This window comes from Ostreococcus tauri (genome assembly GCF_000214015.3).
Source record: "Ostreococcus tauri WGS project CAID00000000 data, contig chromosome 13, whole genome shotgun sequence".
Lineage (NCBI taxonomy): Eukaryota > Viridiplantae > Chlorophyta > Mamiellophyceae > Mamiellales > Bathycoccaceae > Ostreococcus > Ostreococcus tauri.
In genome coordinates, this window is record NC_014438.2 from 279,184 (window position 1) to 302,345 (window position 23,162).

The following is a 23,162-nucleotide window of genomic DNA, read 5'->3' on the forward strand; positions in this document are numbered from 1 at the left end:
TCGACCGCGTCCGTGTGACGCGCGCGTCGACGCATCCATCATCGCATCCATCATCGACGTCAACCATCGTCATTCGTCGCACGCCCGCGCGCTCGATGCCCGCGCGCGCGCTCGCCTTCGCGCGATCGATCGCGATCGCGCCCGTGACGGACCGCCGCGTCGCTCGCGCGCGAGAGACGGGCGATCGATCGCGAACGCACACGCGCGCGTTGGGTGGTTTCGGCCCGAACATCGACGCGGAGACGATCAAGAAGATTCAAGCGGCGAAAGCGGCGAAGATCGCGGAGAATAAGCGACGGGCGAGCGAGACGAAGGGAAAGTTTACGTTCGGTGGACGACGGGAGTCTCAGCGCACGATCGCGAGCGTGCCGTCGAGGGCGGGGCGGACGACGCCGGGCGGGTCGAAGACGCCGGCGAAGACGCCGGGGAAGACGCCGGCGAAGACGCGGTCGAGCGAAAAGGAAGAGACGCCGAGGAAGAAACTCTTTGGATTATTTTAGCGCCTCGGTCGGGGACGACGGCGAGGGCGTCTCGGGAGACGCGTTGTTAATGTATTTTTGCGCCTCGCGCGCGGACGCGCGCGCGGGGCGTTCCGTCTACGACCCGCACACCGCGCCGCGTCGGTTCGCTCGATCGACGAGTCCTCGCGCGCGTTCGTGAGACACCCGGGCGCGGTTGTCGCGTCGACGTGCGCGCGCGCGTGGGATCGCGCGAGCGGGGCGTCGGTGGACGCGGACGAGAGATCGATCGCACGTGGCGCGTTCGGGCATTCATCGCATTCGTTTAAAACGCTCGCGTCCGCGCGACGACGACGACGCATACGTCGACGAACATGGCGTCCGCGCGCGCGCTGAGTGATCGACTTCGAACGGCGTTCGCCGAGTTAGAGTGCGTCGCGCACGCGAAGGCGTTGGATGATTGCGCGAACGCGGCGAACGGAGTTGGCGCGCGCGGGCAAAGGAGCGGGACGGAGGAGACTGACGAAATGCGCGGCGGTTTTTCGATCGACACAGGGATGGGTTTAAAAGACGAGATGTCTTGGATAATCCCGACGTCGCGATGTCGACGCAGCACCTGAAGAAGCTGACGAATAAGATGGCGGACACGAAGAAGTTGATCAAGGAATACGAGCGCGTGGCGCTGAGCGAGGGGTCAATGGACGCGGAGAGTTTGGCGAGCATGAAGAAGCAGTACGTGTCCAAGTTAAATAATTTTGTGCAGATGAAGAAGGAGGAGCAGACAAAGCTCACGGCTCGGGCAAACGCGGCGCAGTCGGAGGAGAGCGCGCGGGGATCGTCTTCGGCGACGTCCGAGCGGCCTGCCGCGACAGCCTCGGGAGCGTCGGCGTCGACGTCCACGGCGTTCGCGTTGCCGGCGTTTAAGCCTAAAAATAAGGATATCATCTTAGAGGACGAGCAGTTGATGCAGATGGAGGCTGGTGATTTGATCCAGCACGGAAGGAATGTGATGGACCAGACGGACCAGAGCATCATGCGAAGCGAGGCAGTAGTTGAAGAGACAATTCAAATTGGCGCGCTGACGGCTGAGGCACTGCGCGGTCAGACGACGCAGTTAGAGCGCATCGTGGACGATCTCGATGAAATTCACTTTTCACTGAAAAAATCGTTCGCGGTAATCAAGGACATGACGCGAGGGCTGGCCACGGACAAGTGCATCATGCTCTTGCTGTTTCTTGTCATCGCGGGCGTCGTGACGGTGGTCGTCTTGCGCTTTTTGAAATAGCGTTGTTAATTACAAAAAAAGATGTGTAGCCATAAAACAGAAAAGAATTTGTGGTTCTATACAGGGCGCCGCGCGCGCGCAGCGCCTTTCGGCGCTCGGATTGACGCGCGGCTGAGAGCTTTTTCAAGCCTGCATGGGCTCAAAGTCTTCGTCGTCTTCGTCATCTGGAAGGTCTTCGTTAGACTGAGCGATAACTCGCGTCGCCCAACGCGCGAGAATTGCGTCGTCTGTATCTTCCTCTGAGTCTTCTTCTTCCTCATCCGAGTCGTCATCTTGGTCGTCTTCGTCGTCTTCCTCCTCGTCTTCTTCATCGAACCAGGCATCGTTGTCATCGCGCTTTGGGGGCGTACCCAGATGAACGCCACCATCACCCGCTTCAAAGACGCGGACGTGGTTATCTATGCCACAGCAAACCATTGTGGGTAAATGCGGATGCGGCAAGACGGTGTTCACGACCGAGCTGTCCGCTTGAAACTTACGTACGAGCTCACCGGAGTCCTTGTGCCAGACGTACACATTTCCGTCGTCGCCGCCAGTGGTGACGTACTCATCGTCGCACATGAACGCGACGCCCTTCAAAAACGTCTTCACATTCTTGCGCCCGACGTAGCGTTTTGCCGGCGTGGTGACGACTGGGACAGAATACGATGTCGCCAACGGGAAAGAACGGGACTCCAAGTCCTCCCGCGGAAAGTGAGAGTTGGCGCTCGCCGCCGCCTTTCGAGTGTCCAGGACGTACACGTCGTCACCCTTACAGCTAATCGCAAGCTCACCCTTCGATGAATACGCCAACCCTGAGATGCCTTCAAATCCCATCGGCGAGCCGAAGCGAACGCCGCGGCTCAGCTCTAGCGGAGTCACCAACATGACGCACGGAATGTCATGTTTCAACGACAAACGAGCCGAGCGTGAGAACGCCGGCTCCCCTGTAGGGGACGTGCTAGGACTCGGAGGCGTGGGAAACTCCCTTGCCGCCTCTCTTCGATTATTGTTGACGTGTCTCAGGTCAAAGATGCGCACGTAAGGGTCATCGGAACACGTCGCAAACGTCGTCGGCGACGTTGGATCGAAGACGATTTCAGACGTTGGCCCGTGCGAGCTCAGGTCGGCGATGATCTCGTGCGATGTCCCGCCGAGACCGCCGTGACTTTGTCGAAGATCGAACAAACGGATTCGTCCGTCCTGATGCGCGCATAGGAACGTGTTCGGCTCGTTCGGGACAAAGGTGATTCCCATCCCCATGCCCGCTCCCCTTCCGGCCCACAGCGAGCGACTGCACTCAGCCGCCGGTTGATTCGCCCCTCGCAAGCGATACCCGTAGTGCTGCGGAGGCGGTCCTCGAAACCCGCGCTCTAAATCTGTGAGACGCACGTCTCCGTCCGCGGATGTCGTCACACACGACCCATCGCCGGACTGCGGCACAAATTTTGCGGCAAATATGTTGTGCACGTGTCCCGTGAACGCCGACCCCTTCAGAGGCATCTTCGCCCCGCAGCTCCAAACGCACACCGTCATGTCATCGCTCCCCGAGATCAACAAGGAAGCATCATCATTCCAGCTCACGCAGTTCACGCATCCACCGTGTCGCTCCAGCGTCTCTGTCAACCGAAGTTCCTCCACGAAGCGCTTATTCCCGCACCGAAGCGCCGTCGCCCCCGCGTGCGCGCTCTGCGCGTGCCCTCGACGCTCCGGCGACTGTCGTTCCCGGCACCACTGTCTACGCTGCAAATCCGCGAATATATTCCTCGCCATCGGCGGACTCTTCCCGAGCGAGCCGACCGCACACTCCGCGTTCTCTCCCTTTCCCCGCGCGTCCGCGCGCGTCTCATCCGCCGCCGCCGCCGCCGCGCGTGCACCCGTTCCATCCATTCCGACGTCCAGCATCTCCGCTCGAAGCATCACCGAACGTCCCACGCGCAAATCTCCCCCCCCGCGCGCCCGCGTCACCCCTCAGCGCGCGCGCGCGCGCGCGACCTCGAGCGCTCGGTCGTCCGCGTCGGATCGCTCGGGTGGTTACGCGTCCTCGCGCGTCTCCTCGTCCCCGCGTGCGCGCGCGCTCGCCAGGGGCGGGGACGAGGACACAAGCGAGGACGTCGTCGTCGTCGCGTCGTCGTCCGTCGTCCGCCGTCGTCGTCGTCGTCGTCGTCCGTCGTCGTCGTCGTCGTCCACGCTGGCCCCTCGACGTGGTCTCACGAGGTGCGACGCGGACCAAAAGAGGTCTTACGAGGTGCGACGCGGACCAACAGTGGTCTCATGAGGTGCGACGCGGACCAAAAGTGCGCGACCGCGACGGGCGACGGACGCGCGCGGAAGACGGGCGCGCGGAAGACGCGCGCGCACGCTCGGCGCGCGCGCGGGGGGTGGTGGTGGACGCGGGAACATGGTCCATCGATGGTGCGATGGATGCGCGAAAAGAGTGGCCGCGGAGACGAATGAATCGAATGGGTTCACGTGTTGCACGCAGTGCGGGAAGATCTTACACGAACGCGTGGTGTTCAGTGGGGAGACGACGTTCACGAAGAACGCGCAGGGAGCGAGCGTGCCGGATGGAATGTTCGTGCCGGAGAACGGTATCGCGCACGGAGTGATCAGGGCGAGTCGAGGTGGACGATTGTACGGCGTGCAGTTGGACTCGCACGAGCGGACGCTGTACCGAGGGAAACTGGAGATTAAGCAGGTGGCGGATAGGTTGGCGATACGACCGAGGGAGGACGTCGTGGACGCGGCGCATCGTTTGTATAAGCTCGCGGTGCAGAGAAACTTTACCAGGGGGCGTCGAGTGAGTCAAGTTGCGGGGGCGTGTCTGTACATCATCTGTCGACAGGAGAGTCGACCGTACATGTTGATAGACTTCGCGGACGTGTTACAGACGAACGTGTACGTTTTGGGGGCGGTGTTCTTGCAGCTGTGTCGACTCTTGCGTCTGGAGCAGCATCCGTTGATGCAGAAGCCGATCGATCCGAGTCTGTTCATTCACAGGTTTGCGGACAAGCTCAGTTTAGGACGGAGGATGCACACCGTCGCCAACACCGCGCTGAGACTGGTCGCGTCGATGAAGAGGGATTGGATGCAGACGGGACGGCGTCCGAACGGGATTTGCGGCGCCGCTCTGTGGGTTGCGGCACACATTCACGGATTCAATCCGAGTAAGCGAGACGTCGTCGCGGTGGTGCACGTCGGCGAGGCGACGCTGAAGAAGCGTCTGTCTGAGTTTGAGAATACGCCAAGCGCGGCGCTGTCCGTGGAGGAATTTGATACGCAGGCGCGAACGTACGAGATAGAAGAGGAGGCAAATAGAACACTGAAATCGCTGCCATCGAGTTCGATGTCTGTGCTTAGCTGCGTGCACAAGGACAGTGAGAACACGCCGCACTTTGCACATGGGATGTGCAGGTCGTGTTATATAGATTACGTTCGGATATCCGGCGGTTCGATGGGTGGAGCCGATCCACCGGCGTTTATGCGAGCGAAAGCGATTCGAAAAGCCGAGTCGGAGTCGTTCATGCTCCCATCGACAGAGGATTTGGTGGACGACGATAAGATTTCTCAAGAGTTCAAATCAGCGCTCGAAGTCGACTTCGGCGCGCTGCTCAACCCGCAAGACGATTCGCGTAAACAGCTAGCGTTGACGTCCGCATCGACAGCGCACACGCACCGATTAGTGGGCAGCGTTAGTAACCGCGAGCCCGTCGGTGCTGGCTTTTTACTTCGTGCGGAGGAATCCTTGCGCTTGCTCGTCGGCTCGCGATGGGCAGAATTAGTTTGTTTGCCGTTCACGAGCGATCTTGCGAGAGGTAGAGTCTCCAAAGAACACATGTGTGAGCTTCACCCGAAGTACGAGACTTTCTCCGAGAACGAGGGCGAGCGCATCGCGCAAGTTGACGAACCAGTGCTGCACTTTTTGATCGCCGCTGAGTGCTTTGACGACGAGGGCCTTGACCACTTGGCCAAGTATTCGCCGCACGACGTCAAAGCTCTGGAGAAGACTCGTTTCGATCCCGCGATGGCGAATGCCATCGTTGAAACTGCAGATGGTCTGGTCCCGAAACGGAACGATGACTACATCGACACGCTGTCAGACGTTGACGATGACGAGATTGACTCGTACATTCATGACGAAAACGAAGTCAAGCTTCGACGGGTCGTTTGGGCCGAGTTGAACAAGGAGTATCTCGAGGGCCAAGCGCTGAAAGAGCAAACACCTGCTCGCACGCTGCCGTCTACAAGCAAGAGGAAGAAGAAAGTGGCGGTGGTCCCCCCTGCGGAGACACCTGCGGAGGCAGTGCACCAGGCACTGTCCAAGAAAAAGGGAAGCTCAAAGATTAACTACGAGGTTTTGGAGAACCTGTTCAAGGTCTCCGATCCCCAGCCCAGCGCCGCGACGAACGACTCGACCGAGGCTGCGACCGGTGGTGAGAAAACCGCCCCATCTCCCGAAACTAGGCGTTCAAAGGCCTCCCGCAGACGTCCCGCCGGTTTGCCGCAAGCCGGCGCCGTGCCGCGCGCAAAGAGACACGTGAGCGGCGCCAACCCGGCCCGCCCGAGCGGACTCGTCGCCAGGAAGTCTAAGACAAAGTAAACCATCGCATCGATACCTGTTCGACGCACCGCTCTTACTGTTGTAACGTTAAATCAAAAGTTGTACTGACCCGTGTGCCCGGGGAGCCAGCCGCTTCAACTATTCCGCGTTGAAGACGAAGTCCCCACGCTCGTCACCTCACGACGCGCACCCTTCGACGTCGCCGCGCATCGTAGCGCGTAACACGCGCGCGTCGCCTTGACACCAAGCGACTGAACGAACACACGGAGCGACGACAGAGAAATCATCAAGTACACAACCGTCAACCATGGGATCCTCGGTGAAATTCATGATTACCAGCGCTGAGCGCTCTGTGCTCGTCAACGAGCTCGGGTACTCGCCCGAGGAGGTGGACGTGATGCGGCCGGATATCGCGGCGCAGCTCGTGGAGAAGAGGACGAAGCGACCGTTCGGGACGAGGGAGATGCCTGAGGCGTGGAAGCGCGGGGGACCGCCGCCAGGGCGAAACGGGAGCGGCGTCGGCGGGCTGCTGTCGAATAACTTGGTCAAGCTCTTCTTGGTCGGAGTGGCGATGATCGGGGGGGCGGTGGCAACGGGGAGGCTCGAGCTCGGGACCTTGCTCGGCGGCGCCCCGCTCGGACGGAAACCGTTGACGAAGTTGTCCGACAAAGTCGTCAAGCCGAAGAAGAAGCGTTCTAAGAAGTTGAAGAAATCGAAGAGGCGCACGGTCGCTTAGATGGGGGCGTATTTACGTAGATGATAGTAAGAAATCAATCAATCATTAGTTCGTCTAGAGTCCTAACCAACGCATCAAATGTAACCACGTCTGTACGCCTGGATCCCGAACACCGCGATGAACACATTTCCTTCGCTCCAGACGTATGCAACCAACAAGATTGAGATGGCAACGCCGCGGCGAATGAACGGAATCATGTCTTGAAAACTGGGTAACGCGGTTATAGTATCGCGGTATGAAGCGACGAGAATGTGTCTGGCGAAGATGAACGACATGAGCGAATCCCATCCAATGGTACCAACGACTGAACCGGCGAGGATGCCGAGAACCTTGTATCTGAACACGTTGTCCGGCATTGAAACAAGCTGCAACTTGTTGTTCAACCAAGGCACGACTTCAAACGCGCACACGAAGGAACCGATGACCATGGAGAGCATGGAGGTGATGAGAGACTTATTCTCGAGGGCGCCGAGCATGAAGGGACGTCCCTTGTAGTTCACGAGCATGACGCACACTCGTTGGACGGTGTCGACGAGGAAGACGACGGTGTTCAAAAGGCACGGCTCAAACGGAGGACCCTGCTCCCAGAAACTTCGCTGCGTTTCATTTGCCGCCTTCTTGACTGCCTCACTCACAACCGCGACCTTTTCCAGGGTCGGGAAAGAAGTCTCTTCGCCCGTGGTAGACTTGACCAGGTGGACTGCGTAGACCATTGCGCCGATGTGGATGATGAGCTGGCCAACAAGGGAGAGGAAGTTGGCTGGGTGGAAGATCGATCTAAGGGGACGGACAGAGCTCAACGTGTGCACCGGAGTGGCGTACGAAAACGCGAGACCGGCCACAGTGAGCGCCGTACCGGACGCCATGAGTTGGTTCTCGCTGTTGCGAATCCCGTCCAAGTACAACACAGAGAGCGAGTATGCCGAGATGAGGCAACTCAGCATCAAGACTTGCTGCATTTGGATGGCCGACACGAGCGTGCACCGACCTTGACGAACGATGTCCGCCGTCGCCTTAATACTCGGTGCGCGGCTCGTGAACGGCGCAGCCATGGAAGCGTCGCCGAGCTTGACCTTTGGTACTTCACCATCAGTCTCTTCCAATTCTTGCCAGACTTGCTGGAGTGACTGCCCGGTGCCCGCAACCTTCTGTCTAGCAGCCTGTCTGCGCTTCGCCTCAGCGACCAAGCGCTGCGTCGCCGACTTCATGGCGTTAAATTGAGCCCAGGATTCGCCGGCCGCCGTGCGAGCTGCGAGTTCTTCCTCGTACCACTGGGTCTGAAGCACCTGCAACTCCGCCCTGTCCTTCATCTGCGCCTGTTTCTCAATTTCCTTCTCCTTCTTCATCTTCTCAGCTTGCTCCTTTACGCGAGCCATCTTCTCAGCAAAGGTTTCGGTCGTCGTCACCATCGTCTCAGCACCTTCGACCTTCGTCGTGTTCGCGCTACCGAAACCGCTCAAGAGGGCAACACCGACATGCGCCTGCTTCAATGCGCCGACGTCATTCGCTCCGTCACCGCACATCAGCGTGTGCTTCCCTTGCGTCTTTAAGCTCTTCAGAACCCGTTCCTTATCGTCAGGGGACATACGAGCATAGATACTAATCTGATCCAGGTTCTCCCACAAAGCTCCTGGCGCCACTGCGGCGGCGTTAAGGCTTTTTCCAGTCACGCACAAGCTGTACTTCTCAGCGAGTTCAGGAATGGATGAACTCTCATACGGGAACGTCTTCTCCGGGTGACCCTTGGCGTTTACGCGCGCAGACTGCCATTCCAACTTATCAGATTCGCCGCGGGCCAGGATGAGAGCCCCATCGAGGCCGCCACGGGCGATACCGACTTCATTCCCGACGTGCAGCGCGGTGAGAGTGGCGTCACCAGTCGCCATCATCACATTGTTCGAGGCTGCCTTCAGGGCGTGGATGACTTCTGCGGAATCCGCTCGTACCCTGCACGCAAACGCGAAGAAACCATCGAAAACTAGGTTGGATTCCGCCTCATCGCGCGTCAACGGTGAGTTTTGCGAACCGACTCGAGCGCTTTCGTCTTCACTCAACTCTCTGTGCGCCAGGGCAATGACTCTCATGCCTTCTTCCGCCAAGCTGCGATACGCCGCGTCATATCCTTCCGGGACGCTCTTCAGGAGAGTTTTGATCATTTCGGGCGATCCTTTCACCAGAGACCATCGACCCGAGATCGAAAGACTTTTGACGTCAGCGATGATGCTCATGCGCTGCAAAGCCGACGCAAAGTGGTTGCGCACCAAAATTTTCACCGATGTCGTATCCTCGCCGCCCCACGATCTCGTGATATTATCATCAATCTTCGGTGTTGCGGTGTGAGTCGCAGGATCGTACTTCCACTTGATACCCAGCAGAGCGGCCTTTTCGAGAGGGTCGCCAAACATCTTTCCATCAATCTGAAGAAGAGCATGGCAACCACCGATGACAATGGAAGCGGTTTGCGACGCCTCAACCGGCTTTTTGAGCTCGGCTCCCTTCTTCAAATCACAAAGAATCCCCTCGGCCACGAGACGATCGCTCGTGATGGTCCCCGTCTTGTCGAACAAGCAGGAATCTACTTTACCAGCCACGGGAACTCGGAAGGGTTCCGTGCAATAAACTTGGGACTTAACCAGCGAGATGAGAGCCGTGTTCACGGCCAAAGCAGTTTGCATCGGAAGATCAGGGGGCACAACGCTCGTGATGATCATGATGCAGCGCAGGACGAGCTCATATTGGCTTCGCTTGCCATCCTTCACACCTTGCACATAGACGTTGTAACTCGCCGCCAAGGCAAACACGAGGAGGATGAACAAAAGAATGAGCGTCTCCTTGGCGTCGCCCGTGACTTGCTCGCTGCTGAATTCCATCATGCGCATCAGCTTACCTTGAGTGGACGAGAATCCCGTCTGCACAACGTAGCAAAGGCATCCACCATCCGGCGTCTTGATCGTGACGCTCACAGACTCGCTGTCCGTCTTCGCTGAGTGCTGCATCAAACTCGTGCCGCTGTAGAGGACGTGCACCTTGTGGACGCCATTCATATCGAGAGGTTGGTCCTTGGACACCTCCGGATTGATGCACTCTTTCATTTGCGGAACGCTCTCTCCTGTTAAGCTCGCCTCGTTAACGACTGCAGATCCAGAGAGGAGCACGCAGTCGCATGGGACAGTGATTTCATCGCCGCCTCTACGCTTGAGAGAGATGACGTCTCCTGGGTACAGCTCCTCGGTAGAGCGCTCTTCCCAAACGCCGCTGCGTCGTACCATGATTCTTTCCGCCTGCTGACCCATACCTCGCAGAGTGGCGACGTTCTTTTGACGCGAGAAGGCTGTCGTGCCTTCAAAAATTGCCAGGCTCAACGCGCTGAACAGTGCGTACTTCCAGTACTCGTCCATAAGCCAGAGAAGAACGGTAAAGATCTGGAATACAGTGACTGGACTCGTGAGCTGCTCCTTGTACAGCTCCCAAAACGTCGGCACATTCACCTTGAGGGCATTATTTCCGAAACGCTCGTGTGCGTGGTGCACCTCATCCGCGGTGAGTCCCTTTGCCTTAACGTAGGACGAGAGCGGGAGACTCTTAGGAGTTTCGATCTCTCGAAGCTCGCCGCGACCCTTCCCACGTCGCTCGTCCCACTCGACCTCGACGTACTCGTATCGCTGGCGCTGGAACACGCACCACAGCATGGTTCGCAAGCTTCCATCCTGCTCGAACACCCGCAGGCGCGAGACCGGAACGATCTCCGGCTTACCCTGATGCTGATGCGGCGTGATCAACAGAAATGTCCCCTCCGTGACGCGACTCGACCTTCCGTACTGCACGAAGCATCGAGCGCGAACGCTCCAGTGTTGCGCCAAGAGCAACAGCGCGTGCGCGAACGCCACGGCGGCGAACGCCAAGACGTCCGGGAAATCCGGCAACCACTTCGCCGGAAGCGTCGGTGGTACCTCATACTTCACCTCCTCCGCCTCACTCTCCCTCTCTTCATCGTTCGCTTCGTCTTCGCGCGCACCGAGATCCCACTCGTTTTCCTTCGCGTCTTTACTCGCCCCGCCCCACTCGTCTCGCGTCTTCCCCCCAACGTCGTTCTTCGTCACCCCAACCGCGTCCAACACCGCGGGATCGTACCCGGCATCCAGGTGATGCCGCAGCGCCACCGCGTAGGGGTTCCCACTCGTCTCGTAACACCTTTTCAACGTCACCACGTACAAGAGGATGAACGGGACGTGATGCACGGCGACGCGTCCGAACGGCGTCGCCCGGCGTCGCCGCGTCCTCGCGCTCGAGACGTGGGGCGGGACCGAGATCACGCATCGCTCCGCCCGGGACATCCCGCTCTCGCGCGCGCGCGGTGGACGAGCGACGCGATCTGCGGCGGACGCGATGCGATCCGCCGCGTCCTCGCGCTCGAATGAATCCCTCGGACGTCCCCGCACATCGCGCGCGCATGCTCGGCGGACGCGCGCGCGCGATGCTCGTCCGCGTCGTCGCGTCGTCGTCGTCGTCGTCGTCGTCCGTAGCGCACGCGCGATGGCGAACGCGCGCGACGACGCGACGATGGACGCGCGGGCGAGGGACGACGCGACGACGCGGACGCGCGGAGACGTCGACGGACGCGATGGACGGCGTCGAGGACGGGCGCGCGCGCGGACTGAACGCGCGAGGGGTGGAGGCGTGCGCGTGGGGGGGGACGGATGGCTCGAGCGCGGGGGGGGGCGGCGCGGTGGTGTATTACTGCGACCGAGACGCGCGGACGTCGTGTAACGACGCGCTGGCGCGAGCGACGCGGATGGCGAACGGTTTTGGGGTGCCCTTAGTGGTCGCGATGCACGTCGGACGCGATCTGAGCGGTCGGGGCATCGGAGGGGCGAGACGGGCGGTGTTCGGGTTGGAGGGCAGACGAGAGCTGGACGAAGCGTTGCGCGGACGCGGGGCGGCGACGCGGACGACGATCGGGGACGACGCCGCGCTGGGAGTGTTAGAGACGTGCGAGGCGGTGAACGCGAGCGCGGTGGTGTGTGATTTCACGCCTCTAAGGGAGGGACGGGCGACGCGAGCGACGATTGCGCGCGCGCTCGAGTGCCCGGTTGTGGAGGTGGACGCGCACAACGTCGTCCCGGCCTGGGTGGCGAGCGATAAGCAGGAATACGCGGCGAGGACGATTCGGCCGAAGATACGTAAAAAACTCGATGAATTTCTCACCGCGCCGACGGTGATGGATGACTTGGTCGTTCGGGCCGCGGGATCTCTCGCGCAGATGGAGACGGATTGGGCCGCGCTCGTCGCCGACGCGCGAGCGAACGGCGCGCACGTACCAGAGGTGCACTGGATCAAACCTGGGGAGAAAGCAGCCCTCGCGTCGCTGCTCGATCCGAGCGTCGATTCCTTCTTGCCGGATCGATTAGCGCTGTACGGCGAACGGAACAAGCCGACATCCCCTCGAGCGGTGTCGCGTCTGTCGCCGTACTTAAATCACGGGCAGTTGGCGCCGAGAAGGGCGGCGTGGGAAGCTGTGCAGCTTCGTGGGATCGTCGCCGACGAGGCGATAGACAGTTACTTAGAGGAGCTCATCATCAGGAGAGAGCTCTCCGATAACTTTTGCCTGTACAATCCCGATTACGATTCGTTGCGAGGCGCGAGTCAGTGGGCGCAAGACTCGTTGGCCCTGCACGCCTCGGATAAGCGTGAGTACGTGTACGACTACGCTACGCTCGAGCGGGCAAAGACGCACGACGAACTATGGAACGCGGCGCAAAAAGAGCTGTATCATCTAGGAAGGATGCACGGATTCATGAGAATGTACTGGGCAAAGAAGATACTCGAGTGGACGCCGTCTCCGGAAATTGCGCTTGAGACAGCCATCCAACTCAACGACACGTATGCTTTAGACGGACTCGATCCGAACGGCTACGTCGGATGCATGTGGTCAATCGCCGGCGTGCACGATCAAGGGTGGAAAGAGCGCGCCGTCTTCGGCAAGGTTCGGTATATGAACTACGCCGGGTGCAAACGAAAGTTTGACATTGGCGAGTACGTGCGACGCATCGAGAGTGAGACGCGCGGAAGTAAGTGAGCGAAACATCATAAATACTATAGCAAAGCGCACTTGCGACTATGTAGAGTAGAAATTTATTGTATCACAACGAATAGCAACTCGCTCATACACCCTCGGCGCCCTTGAGGAACGGATCGAGCGGCTTACCCAGCGCGTATACGATGAAGCCGATATCCTTCAACTTCTGGTGGTCCAAGATGAGACGCCCGTCGAACACGAAAGCGGGCTTCTCCATGACACCGTAAATCGCTTCCCAATCGTATTCCTTGAACTCGTCCCATTCCGTCATGATGCACACAGCGTGCGCGCCCGTCAACGCCTCGGTGTGAGACGTGCAGCACGTGATTCTCTTCATCGCTTCGTCACCCATATCCATCTTAATTTGATCCGCCGCCACCTTCGGATCGTAAATGTTGAGCTTGGCACCGTCCTCGATGAGTCCGTGTCCCACATCGATCGCCGGAGACTCACGAGTATCGCCGGTATCCTTCTTGAACGCGAAACCGAGCATGGCAATCTTCTTGCCACTGATGGTGTTGAACATGGCAGAGATCATGCGCCTGACGAAGCGGCTCTTCTGGTAGTCGTTCATACCGACGACGCTGTGCCAGTAGTTCGCGACCTCGTGCAAACCGTGGCACTCGCAGATGTACGCCAAGTTCAAAATATCCTTTTGGAAGCACGAACCGCCGAAACCGACAGAGGCGTTGAGGAACTTTGGGCCAATGCGAGAATCCGTGCCGATGGCGTGGGACACTTGCTTGACGTCCGCACCCGTGGCCTCGCACAACGCACTCATGGCATTGATCGAAGAGATGCGCTGCGCCAGGAAGGCGTTCGCCGCGAGCTTGGAGAGCTCAGCCGACCACAAGTTGGCGGTGAGAATTTGCGCTCGCGGCACCCAGTTCGCGTACACTTCGACCAAAGCGTCCACAGCAGCCTGACCCTCGGGGTTCTCGATCTTACCTCCGATCAGAACGCGATCGGGAGCGTTGAGATCCGTCATCGCCGTCCCCTCCGCCAAGAATTCCGGGTTGGACAAGATGTCGAATCGAACGCCTTCGTGCGGGCAGTTTCGTTGAAGCACCTTTTCGATAGCCTCCGCCGTGCGCACCGGCACCGTGGACTTCTCGACGATGATCTTATCGCTCTCCGAGCACGCCGCGATCGTTCTCGCAGCCAGTTCCCAGTACGTTAAATCCGCCGCCTTCCCCTTCCCGAGGCCGGTTTTCTTCGTCGGCGTGTTCACGCTCACGAAGATCATCTCGCACTTACGAATCGCCCCCTCCACATCCGTGGAGAAGAACAAATTCTTCCCTCTCCGCGCGAACACAATCTCATCCAAACCAGGTTCATAAATCGGTAACTCACTCGAGTTCCACGCGTCGATGCGCGGTTGCGAGATGTCCACCACGGTGACCTCGATATCCGGACACTTTTGCGCGATCATCGCCATGGTGGGCCCCCCCACGTACCCGGCGCCGATGCAGCATACTGCGACGCGACGCACGACATCGAGAGACGCTTCCATCAGTCATCGCGCGCGCGCACGCGCGCCCGTTCGCTCCCCTCGCGCGTCCCACGTCGCGATCACCAAACCTCCGGAACGTCATCCACCCCCCACCCGATCGCGCGCGCGTCGCTCCCGCGCCCCGTCGCCCCGCCCCCGCGCGCGACGGTGCGCATCGACGCACTCTTCGTGACGGTGACCATCGTCCGTCGATCCCGTCGGCGTCGTCGTCGCGATGTGCGCGCGCGTTCGGCGCGATCGCCATTCGTGGTCTCCGTGTGGGCACACTGATGGGCCACACGGACGTGCTATACGACGACACACCCGTCTACGGGCGTACATGGCGCAAACGACGTGATACTATGGAAACACCGTCGACGCGATGGCCCAGCCGACGCCGTCGACGCGATCGCGGTCGCGCGTCGCGCGCACGTCGCGCGGGACACCGCGACGGCGTCGGGCGATGCCCGGGTGTCGCGCGATCGCGCGCCCCCGGGTCGTGGGCGCGTCTCGCGCGCGCGATGGACGTCGCGGGCGATCGCGCGCGGTGACCCGAGCGGCGGCGACGCCGGACGAGCGATACGCCGCGCGCGGCGTGAGCGCGTCCAAGGAGGACGTGCACGCGGCGATTCAGACGGTCGATAAGGGATTGTTCCCGAAAGCGTTCTGTAAGATCGTGGAGGACATCGCCGGGGATGAGGCGTGGTGCACGTGCATGCACGCGGATGGGGCGGGGACGAAGACGTCGTTGGCGTACGCGTACTGGCGAGAGACGGGTGATCTGTCGGTGTGGCGAGGGATCGCGCAGGATTCGATCGTGATGAATACGGATGATTTGTTGTGCGTCGGGTGCGTGGATAATATCTTGGTGTCGAGCACGATCGGGAGGAATAAGGCGCTCATTCCGGGCGACGTCTTGAGCGCGCTCATCAACGGGACGGAGGAGGTCTTGGGAACGCTTCGCGAGTGCGGGGTCGGGGTGAAGTCCACGGGTGGTGAGACGGCGGATTTGGGGGATTTAGTGCGCACGGTGGTGGTGGATACCACGGTGACGGCGCGCATGCGACGGGATCAGGTGGTTAGCAACGACAACATCCGCGCGGGCGACGTCGTCGTCGGTTTGGCGTCCTACGGCCAGGCGACGTACGAGACGGAGTACAACGGCGGCATGGGGAGCAACGGTCTGACTTCGGCGCGACACGACGTGTTCGCGAAGAGTGTTGGACAAAAATACCCGGAAACGTACGACCCGAGCGTTCCGGAGGCGTTGGTGTACAGCGGCAAATATCAGCTCACCGACGTCGAGCCGGAGACGGGCATGACGGTGGGCAAGCTCGTTCTGAGCCCGACGCGCACGTACGCGCCCGTGGTGAAGGCTGTCCTCGACGCGATGGATGTCAAAGATATTCACGGCATGGTGCACTGCAGCGGCGGGGCGCAATCCAAGGTTGGACACTTCTTGTTGGACAACCTGCGCGTCGTCAAGGATAACATGTTCCCCATCCCGCCGCTCTTCCGCCTGATTCAGGAGTGCTCCAACACGGAGTGGAGCGAGATGTACAAGGTTTTCAACTGTGGGCATCGTCTGGAGTTCTACTGCGCCCCTGAACACGCGCAAAAGATCATCGACATTAGCCAAAGCTTCAACATTGACGCCCGCGTCGTCGGTCGCGTCGAGGCCAAGGAGGGGAAATCGGAGGTCGTCGTCAAGAGTGAGTACGGCGAGTTCACGTATTAATAACAAATAACCACGAGAATCGACCATTCTAAACCACGCTCTGCCTCGTCGTGCCCGTCGGTCGATCGGTCTTCCCCTGCGCCTCCTCCTCCGCCCTCTTCGCCTCTCTCCGAGCTCTGAGCTCTTCGATGCTAACTCCGCGAAGCTCACGTCTGTAGAACAGCAGCCAGTTCGCCACCTGCGCCCGACGCGTCATGTTCGGCGTCAAACCCTCCATTTTAAACCCGCCCCATCCCAACGGCTTGAGCGTCGTTTTCAACCCTTGCTTGTGCTCCTCCGGGACGCTTCGCGTGAGCGCCGCGCACGCCGCCTTCACCGGCGCGTCAATCTTCGGATCGTACTTCCTCGTCACCCCGATCACGTCCGGCGGCTCGGGATAATTCTTCTTCCAGTTCGGAAACACCTCGTCCGGGGTCCACACCTCGATCGCCGTCAACGTCTCCGCGTCGAGCTCCACCGCGCGCCGATACCCGAGCGCGTTCCACACCAACCTGTTCACGCTCGCGTCATCGATTTCGCTTCGAACGATTCGGAGCAACACGTCGTTCGAGAGCGGGTCCGGGCCATCGTTCGCGTCGTCCCACGGCGTCGCCCCGCCCGCGTCGTCGTCGTTTTCATTCCCCGTGACCGCGCGTCTCGTCGCGCCGCCGCGTCCACGCCCGCGTCCGCACGCGCTTCGTCTCGAGACGCCGCCGACGGCCACGCGCGTCGTCGCCATCCGCGTCGTCATCGGCGTCGCTCGTCCACCGCGCGCGACGCGCATTGGGATCGCGCGCGACGTCGGCGGATGTGTGGACGCGAGATATCGGAAACGATCCACTGATCGCTGTTTCATGCACACAGTACGACACGCACGCCCTCGACGCGCCATCATCGCACGCGCGCGCATCGATGACGGACGCCGCCGCGGCGTGGCTCGCGCCTCTGGTCACCGTCGCCGCCGTCGTCGCCCTCGTCGGCGTGCGCGCGTTCGCGGACGTCTCCGTGCCCGTCGTCGCGCGCGCGCACGTCGCCCTGGCGTGGATGCTCTCGCTCGCGATCGTCTTCACCGTCCCGGTGGACGTGCGGGCGACCGTGGGGGCGCGCGCGGGCGTCCCGCGTGGGCTCGAACGCGCGTGGGAGGTGATGTATTGGTCCACGTACGTCGCGACGTTCGTGGCGCTGCCCGTGCACGCGTCGTACGAGGACGCGGGGGATTTCTCGACGCGGGCGCGATTGCGCAGAGCGGCGCGAGAGAACGGGGCGTATCTGGGTGTGATGATCGCCGCGTGCGCGATCGGGGCGTTCGCGATGATGGCGACGGAGACGTTGAGCGCGGAGACGATGCGAGCGTACGGAATCGTGCTCGCGAACGTGTGGGGGATATCGACGGGGACGCTGTTGATGGGTTTCGGATTGGTGGACGTGCCGAGGTCGATTTGGCGTCGAGCGTCGTACGGTGGAAGGGTTTCGCGAGCGTTAAGGCGCGTCACGGGGGTATCTAGGGCACTCACGCGCGATCGTGAGCGTTTGGCATCGCAGGTGAAGGCGGTGGCGACGACGAGCGGGGTGATGCCAAGAAGACACGAGTTGCGATGGGCGATGACGATAATCGAAAACGAGACGCCGGAGATGCCGAACACCCGCGGATCGGGAGCGGACGTCGACGCGGACGACGCAGAAGAGGCGTGCCTAGATTATGATTACGACGAACTCTCGGACTTGGTCGCGCTCAGGCGCGCGGTGCGGAAGAGCATGCGCGCATACAAGAGAACCCGAGCGCAGTACGTCATCGCCGTCGAGGAAGCGTTCCACGCCGAGGCGCTAGAGCAGAGCAGAATGAGCGTAGCGCGGCGTTTGCATCGACCGCCAAATCGAGGCGTTCGAAGCGGCCCGCTCGCGAGGTGTCTGGACGACTTGGAGTACACTTGGTACATCGTCGTCGCGCCCATTCTCATGCGATGCATCGCCGTCGGTTTGGCCTTCTTTTCTATGTCAATCATCGTCGCCGAGAGCACAATTTGGGTCGGTAGGGTGTGGAAGGGGGCAGATCAGGTGTCACTCCTCAGCGTCATGTTAGAAAAGGCGATGTCTGACGAGTCCACGTCGGTGCTAAACTCCGTGCAAGTCGTCGTGGCGTTTCCTCTGTTTTACATGTGTTTCTGCACCTTTTACTCCCTCTTCAAACTTGGGATGTTTAGTTTTTATCAGCTCGTGCCCAGGAACACGGACTCGATTTCATTGCTGGTGAACGCGAGTTTGGTGTGCAGATACGCCGCACCGCTGTCTTACAACTTCTTGATGCTCCTTCCAGTCATTCGTTCATCTGGAAAGATGACGACGTTCTCCAAAAAGATGGCCAGCAACGTTCCAGAGATCGCGGGTCAGTTCAACATCATCGTGCCAACGTTTCTTGGCTTATTTTGCGCCGCCGTCGCTCTAGATTGGTTCAACAAGATCGTCCGCGTCTTCCACGCCGACGGATTCATGTTCACAGGTGATGCAGATGAGAACGAGAGCGTGGAGGCGGGCAAATCCATCGTTGACAGAGAGCGGGCCGAAATTAGCGACGGTGGGGAAATCGGACGAACGCACGAAGCGTTCATATCGGATCACACCGTCCACGAGCAGCGGCTTCCGATGGTCGAAGACGACGAGTCGCGCGACGACCGTAACTTGCTCTCCCGCGCCGATCCCGAGTCTGCGAATGCGCGTTGGGAAACGCAGAAACAACGCCTGTCCGCGGCGACGGAGCAGAGTATGAACCGCTATGCTGCTCGAGGTTCTCCCGCCGGACGAGCCAAGGTGAGCAAACTCGACTCAATGTTCTCGAATTTCCGCGAGCGGTAGTTGAATACGTTCCCAATTTGTTGTACAAAATGCGTACGCTACAAGTTGCCGCTACTCCTCCGGTAAAATCGCCAACGCCACGCCGTCCACGCACACCGTCCCGCACTTCACCCTCCGCGCCGTCGTCTCGTATCTCGCTCGCGTTCCGCTCTGACGAATCAACGCTATCTCGATCTCCATCTCCTCTCCCACGCGCGTCGGCGCTCGAAATTTCAACTCCTGACTCGCGTACACCGCCCCTGGTTTCCACCTCGCGAGCGCCGCCCCGAACGCGCTCGCGACGAGCATCCCGTGCACCGCGGGTTCGCGCAGCTTCCCACCCGTCCACGCGCTCGCGTTCGCGCGCGCGTCGTGAATAGGATTCATATCCCCCGTGACGCTCGCGAATGTCTCGACGTCTCGCTCGGTGAACGTCCGCTTTTGCGTGTACGCGGCGCCCTCTCGCGACGACGACGCGCATCGCGAGGAGACCAGACGCGAGAACAGGGACGTGGGCGTCCACGCGCGCGACGGCGCGGTGATCCGAGCGAGCATGACGACGCGCGGCGTCGCGCAGTGCGGCGTTGGCGTCAGCATGCGCGAGCTCGCACGGCGTCGAATTCAGTTCGATGGGTCCCGCACACGCGCGCGCGCGGTCGCGGGCGCCGACGCGGTCGAGCGCGATGCGAACGGATCTCACTCGCGATCGCCCGCGGGTTTCACCGCGCGCGGCGACGCGGATGAGGAGAGAGACGAGGAATCGCGCGCGCGTCGGCGGCGCCCGTTCATGCGCGCTCGACCGTTCGAACGCGCGCGTTCGGACGCGCACGCGCGCGCGGGCGTGGGAAGATGACGAGGAGAGCGATGCGGATGGGTGGGGGGATCGAGTGCGCGCGGGACGGGCGTCGTCGACGGCGGGAGGACGGGAGCGGGACGACGGCGGACGGGGCGCGCGGGACGGCGGACGCGCGCGCGGGGGGCCGGACGATGGATTCGGGGCGCGGCGAGGGTTTAACAGCGCGCGCAGACGCGCACGCGTGGATGGGGAGCGTCCGGACGTGTGGGCGCTGACGCAGAGGGATTACGAGCGCGTGCTTCCGATCGGCGCGACTGGGGAGCAATACGGGTACTTCTGGGGAGACAGCGACGTGTTGTTCCAGCGCGCCGGTCTGTCGCTCCTGGTGACGGTGCTCACGGTGAATAACTTTCCATACATTGCCGTCCCAGCGTGCACGTTCTTCCTCTGGGCGCCCGTGGCGCTCGCGGCGAGGCGAAACTCCAAGGTTCGTAGCGCAAAATACGCAGGTCTGTGGCGAGCAAAAGTACTCGCGTGCGAGCCCATCGAGACGCGTGGGACGTCAAGCGTGGATTGGATGTTTAATTTACTCATCGGTGACGACTCGGGTGCGCGCGTACCCCTGAAGGTTCCGCTCAAGGCGGAGTACGCGGATATCAACGTCGGCGAGGACGTCGAGCTCATCGTCACCTCGGATGATCCTGATTTCTACACCTTCCAGGCGATTCGGGAGGCGTACCTCCCGTATCTCGACGTTTGGGTGGGCGAATATCCGTTTCTCGAGCGTCGAGGGATGATCAACGTGAGCGATCGCATCGCGTCCGGGGAGTCGCGAGAGTCGGCGTGAGGATAAGACGGTCGTGAAACTAGGACATTTGATCAAAACCGTTGCATTTATGCGCGTTCGAACCCGCGATGAAATGTATCCCCTCATCGCGAACCGGTTCGATCGCCCGAAAGAGGCCGCATCGTCGACTCGTCGCGTTTACTTCTCCTCCAAGTCGGACATCATCTTTTCCAACTCCTGCGCCGGCATCTCTTCCAAGCGTTTCTGCATCACCGCCTCCTCGTAATCCTTCAGCTGCTTCACGTACGTCATGTCCTTGTTAAACACTCTGAGGACGTACGATCCGACCCAGGCCACGGTGAGCCCGAACACGAACGTCAACTGCACCGCGTTTCCCGCGCGCGTCGCCTCCCATCCGAGCGCGCTCTGTAACCCGTAGTACGCCGCGAATCCAGCGCCGGTGACGCCACCACCGATGAGCATGACGTCCGCGCGCGTGTACCCGAACGGGACGTCACCCTTTGCGTCGCCCTCGCTCGCGCGCGCGCGCACCCGTCGCCGTCGCTCGCGCGTCGTCGTCGCCCGCGTCGACGTCACCCTCGCGCCTTTTTCCGTCGGTGACGTCCGTCTCGAGCTCGACGCCCGCGCGCGCGCCGCGGTGGACGTCCGCGGCGCCCATCGCGCGGTCGTCGTCGCCATCACCGTCGTCGTCGCCATCGCGCGCGCGCGTGCGGGGCGTCGGACGCGGGGCGGGGGGATTCGATTCGATTCGAATGAAAGCACGGAAAAGAAAACCCATACGTGTGTGAACATTTAGGTTCAGTGGTTACCAAATTACACATTATGGGCGAAGGCTTTTCGCGCAGGAATGAAGTACGGTATCGATACCACGTCAACAGCAGAGTCCTATCACAATTTCATCAAGCAGCTTGCACACGCAGAGGAGAACAGCAGATGGCAGAAGCAGCGACGCATGGACTGGCTTTGTTATTTCCTTACAAACGTAGCGCTGCCTGAATTTGTTCAGCGAGAGCACGTGACTCGTGACAGGCTGCCTTACTATATTCGAAATACGTATCAGTCGAAGATGCGGGAGTATGGCGCTTTCATCAAATCAGGCAAGTTGCGGTTTGAACTGAGAAACTCCTCCACGGTGTTTTGTGACGCAGAGAGGCGCGAGATATTGGCATCCGTTCATGTTCAAGTGACGAATACGACATCGGGGGTGTGTTCAACGCACGAAGTCAGCAATCTTCACATGCTTCAAACGAGTGCGCTGCAGAGACATCACCAACTTTTAACTTGTAACTGCGTGGAAGGCCGGAACGACGTACTGTGCTTTGCTAAGTTACACGCCATGGTCGAGGCTAATTTGCAATACACGCTTGCTGCCTTTCAATTAGACGATAACGTCGTGCACGACGATGCATTGCGTGCCCGACGCGAGGAACGTCGTCGCGTTTCCCATGATAACGCACGGGGGTTGAAGCAGAATTCGGAGAACTCTGGCACGGGAACAATCCGAAAGTCAAACACTTCCAGTCAAGCAGAGATATACGAACTTTTGAGAAGGGTTCAGAGTATCACTGACGAGGAGGATCCCATCCGCAGGCAAAAAGCTGTGACGGCGTTAAAAGTTGCGGTGAAAGAATTGGAGGCTGGAAATGAAAAGCGACAAGTCGAGCCCGGGGACGATACCACCAGTGTACCGTTCAGGGAGAATATACCATCTGACTCGGGTATTGGTATGCACATCTTCGCCTCCGCGACTGGAAAGCTGCCGCGCATGGAGCATAAACGATCACACCTCAACGAGGATTCACTTGTAAGAGGTAAAGGTATACTTGAACGAAAGCGCAGCCGTTCATGAGACACTTCAAATGTTCGAACGTCTATTCGAATAAGTAGGAATCATGTAACATATCGCACACTCGCTCGTAACTCGCTACGGAAGAATGAAACAAGATTTAGCCACGCCCAGTTCTCTCACAAATTTGCAGAAGGTTCTCTCACACCTCGTGCATTTGGAAGATGGGACCCTTTTTTTTTATTTTCGCCAGTTGCCAGCGCGTCCCACGACGCACACGCCGCGCAACGCCCGCAAACCGTCCACGCGATGACTGCGCACGGGCCTATCGCGTCGAAACGACCATGAAACCGCACGTCGCGTCGGGCACGCGTCGGTGAGGAAAGATGGAATTGGAAAAATTTGGAAAACTAGAACGACGACGCCGCGCGCGCCGCGCACGGCGTCGCGCCCTAGTGGCGATCTACACCACACCGGTATGGTGTGTTTGAACGAATCACCACATCTCGCGACGTGCGGTGCTCGTCGCAGCCGCGCATCTCGCGCGAGTCGCCGAATGGGCAATTTCGAAGATGGTAGCCTTTTCCCGGTACCTTCTCACGCCCGACATCTTCCGATCGGAAGATGTCGGGCGTGAGA

The 23,162-nt window shown here is 60.2% G+C and overlaps 15 protein-coding genes across 15 annotated transcripts; 9 read left to right on the plus strand and 6 right to left on the minus strand.

Annotated features, from left to right (window-relative positions):
* Positions 1-95: 95 nt before the first annotated feature.
* OT_ostta13g01620 (unnamed product) lies at positions 96-500 on the plus strand (the record flags this gene model as incomplete). Its single annotated transcript, XM_003082589.1, has 1 exon — positions 96-500. The coding sequence occupies one exon, from the start codon at positions 96-98 to the stop codon at positions 498-500; it is 405 nt and encodes a 134-aa protein (XP_003082637.1).
* A 332-nt stretch (positions 501-832) lies between these two features.
* Positions 833-1,743, plus strand: OT_ostta13g01630 (Target SNARE coiled-coil domain; the record flags this gene model as incomplete). Its single annotated transcript, XM_022982717.1, has 2 exons — positions 833-888; positions 1,014-1,743. The coding sequence occupies 2 exons, from the start codon at positions 833-835 to the stop codon at positions 1,741-1,743; spliced, it is 786 nt and encodes a 261-aa protein (XP_022840212.1).
* A 123-nt stretch (positions 1,744-1,866) lies between these two features.
* On the minus strand, positions 1,867-3,612 carry OT_ostta13g01640 (WD40 repeat; the record flags this gene model as incomplete). Its single annotated transcript, XM_003082592.2, has 1 exon — positions 1,867-3,612. One exon carries the CDS (start codon positions 3,610-3,612, stop codon positions 1,867-1,869), a length of 1,746 nt encoding a protein of 581 aa, XP_003082640.2.
* Positions 3,613-4,123: 511 nt separating this feature from the next.
* On the plus strand, positions 4,124-6,322 carry OT_ostta13g01650 (Brf1-like TBP-binding; the record flags this gene model as incomplete). The annotated part of the gene is made up of 1 exon (XM_003082593.2): positions 4,124-6,322. One exon carries the CDS (start codon positions 4,124-4,126, stop codon positions 6,320-6,322), a length of 2,199 nt encoding a protein of 732 aa, XP_003082641.2.
* A 268-nt stretch (positions 6,323-6,590) lies between these two features.
* Positions 6,591-7,019, plus strand: OT_ostta13g01660 (unnamed product; the record flags this gene model as incomplete). Its single annotated transcript, XM_003082594.1, has 1 exon — positions 6,591-7,019. The coding sequence occupies one exon, from the start codon at positions 6,591-6,593 to the stop codon at positions 7,017-7,019; it is 429 nt and encodes a 142-aa protein (XP_003082642.1).
* Positions 7,020-7,093: 74 nt separating this feature from the next.
* Positions 7,094-11,353, minus strand: OT_ostta13g01670 (P-type ATPase, phosphorylation site; the record flags this gene model as incomplete). The annotated part of the gene is made up of 1 exon (XM_022982718.1): positions 7,094-11,353. The coding sequence occupies one exon, from the start codon at positions 11,351-11,353 to the stop codon at positions 7,094-7,096; it is 4,260 nt and encodes a 1,419-aa protein (XP_022840213.1).
* Positions 11,354-11,640: 287 nt separating this feature from the next.
* Positions 11,641-13,095, plus strand: OT_ostta13g01680 (DNA photolyase, class 2; the record flags this gene model as incomplete). The annotated part of the gene is made up of 1 exon (XM_003082596.1): positions 11,641-13,095. The coding sequence occupies one exon, from the start codon at positions 11,641-11,643 to the stop codon at positions 13,093-13,095; it is 1,455 nt and encodes a 484-aa protein (XP_003082644.1).
* An 85-nt stretch (positions 13,096-13,180) lies between these two features.
* Positions 13,181-14,790, minus strand: OT_ostta13g01690 (Nucleotide sugar dehydrogenase; the record flags this gene model as incomplete). The annotated part of the gene is made up of 2 exons (XM_022982719.1): positions 13,181-14,571; positions 14,772-14,790. 2 exons carry the CDS (start codon positions 14,788-14,790, stop codon positions 13,181-13,183), a joined length of 1,410 nt encoding a protein of 469 aa, XP_022840214.1.
* Positions 14,791-14,969: 179 nt separating this feature from the next.
* On the plus strand, positions 14,970-16,325 carry OT_ostta13g01700 (AIR synthase-related protein, C-terminal domain; the record flags this gene model as incomplete). Its single annotated transcript, XM_003082598.2, has 1 exon — positions 14,970-16,325. One exon carries the CDS (start codon positions 14,970-14,972, stop codon positions 16,323-16,325), a length of 1,356 nt encoding a protein of 451 aa, XP_003082646.2.
* A 28-nt stretch (positions 16,326-16,353) lies between these two features.
* Positions 16,354-17,043, minus strand: OT_ostta13g01710 (Protein of unknown function DUF1823; the record flags this gene model as incomplete). The annotated part of the gene is made up of 1 exon (XM_003082599.2): positions 16,354-17,043. One exon carries the CDS (start codon positions 17,041-17,043, stop codon positions 16,354-16,356), a length of 690 nt encoding a protein of 229 aa, XP_003082647.2.
* Positions 17,044-17,216: 173 nt separating this feature from the next.
* OT_ostta13g01720 (LMBR1-like membrane protein) lies at positions 17,217-19,154 on the plus strand (the record flags this gene model as incomplete). Its single annotated transcript, XM_022982720.1, has 1 exon — positions 17,217-19,154. The coding sequence occupies one exon, from the start codon at positions 17,217-17,219 to the stop codon at positions 19,152-19,154; it is 1,938 nt and encodes a 645-aa protein (XP_022840215.1).
* A 51-nt stretch (positions 19,155-19,205) lies between these two features.
* Positions 19,206-19,688, minus strand: OT_ostta13g01730 (MaoC-like domain; the record flags this gene model as incomplete). Its single annotated transcript, XM_022982721.1, has 1 exon — positions 19,206-19,688. One exon carries the CDS (start codon positions 19,686-19,688, stop codon positions 19,206-19,208), a length of 483 nt encoding a protein of 160 aa, XP_022840216.1.
* Positions 19,689-19,762: 74 nt separating this feature from the next.
* Positions 19,763-20,776, plus strand: OT_ostta13g01740 (unnamed product; the record flags this gene model as incomplete). Its single annotated transcript, XM_022982722.1, has 1 exon — positions 19,763-20,776. The coding sequence occupies one exon, from the start codon at positions 19,763-19,765 to the stop codon at positions 20,774-20,776; it is 1,014 nt and encodes a 337-aa protein (XP_022840217.1).
* A 138-nt stretch (positions 20,777-20,914) lies between these two features.
* On the minus strand, positions 20,915-21,433 carry OT_ostta13g01750 (Protein of unknown function DUF3007; the record flags this gene model as incomplete). The annotated part of the gene is made up of 1 exon (XM_003082601.2): positions 20,915-21,433. One exon carries the CDS (start codon positions 21,431-21,433, stop codon positions 20,915-20,917), a length of 519 nt encoding a protein of 172 aa, XP_003082649.2.
* Positions 21,434-21,584: 151 nt separating this feature from the next.
* OT_ostta13g01760 (unnamed product) lies at positions 21,585-22,586 on the plus strand (the record flags this gene model as incomplete). The annotated part of the gene is made up of 1 exon (XM_003082602.2): positions 21,585-22,586. The coding sequence occupies one exon, from the start codon at positions 21,585-21,587 to the stop codon at positions 22,584-22,586; it is 1,002 nt and encodes a 333-aa protein (XP_003082650.2).
* Between the last annotated feature and the right edge of the window lie 576 nt (positions 22,587-23,162).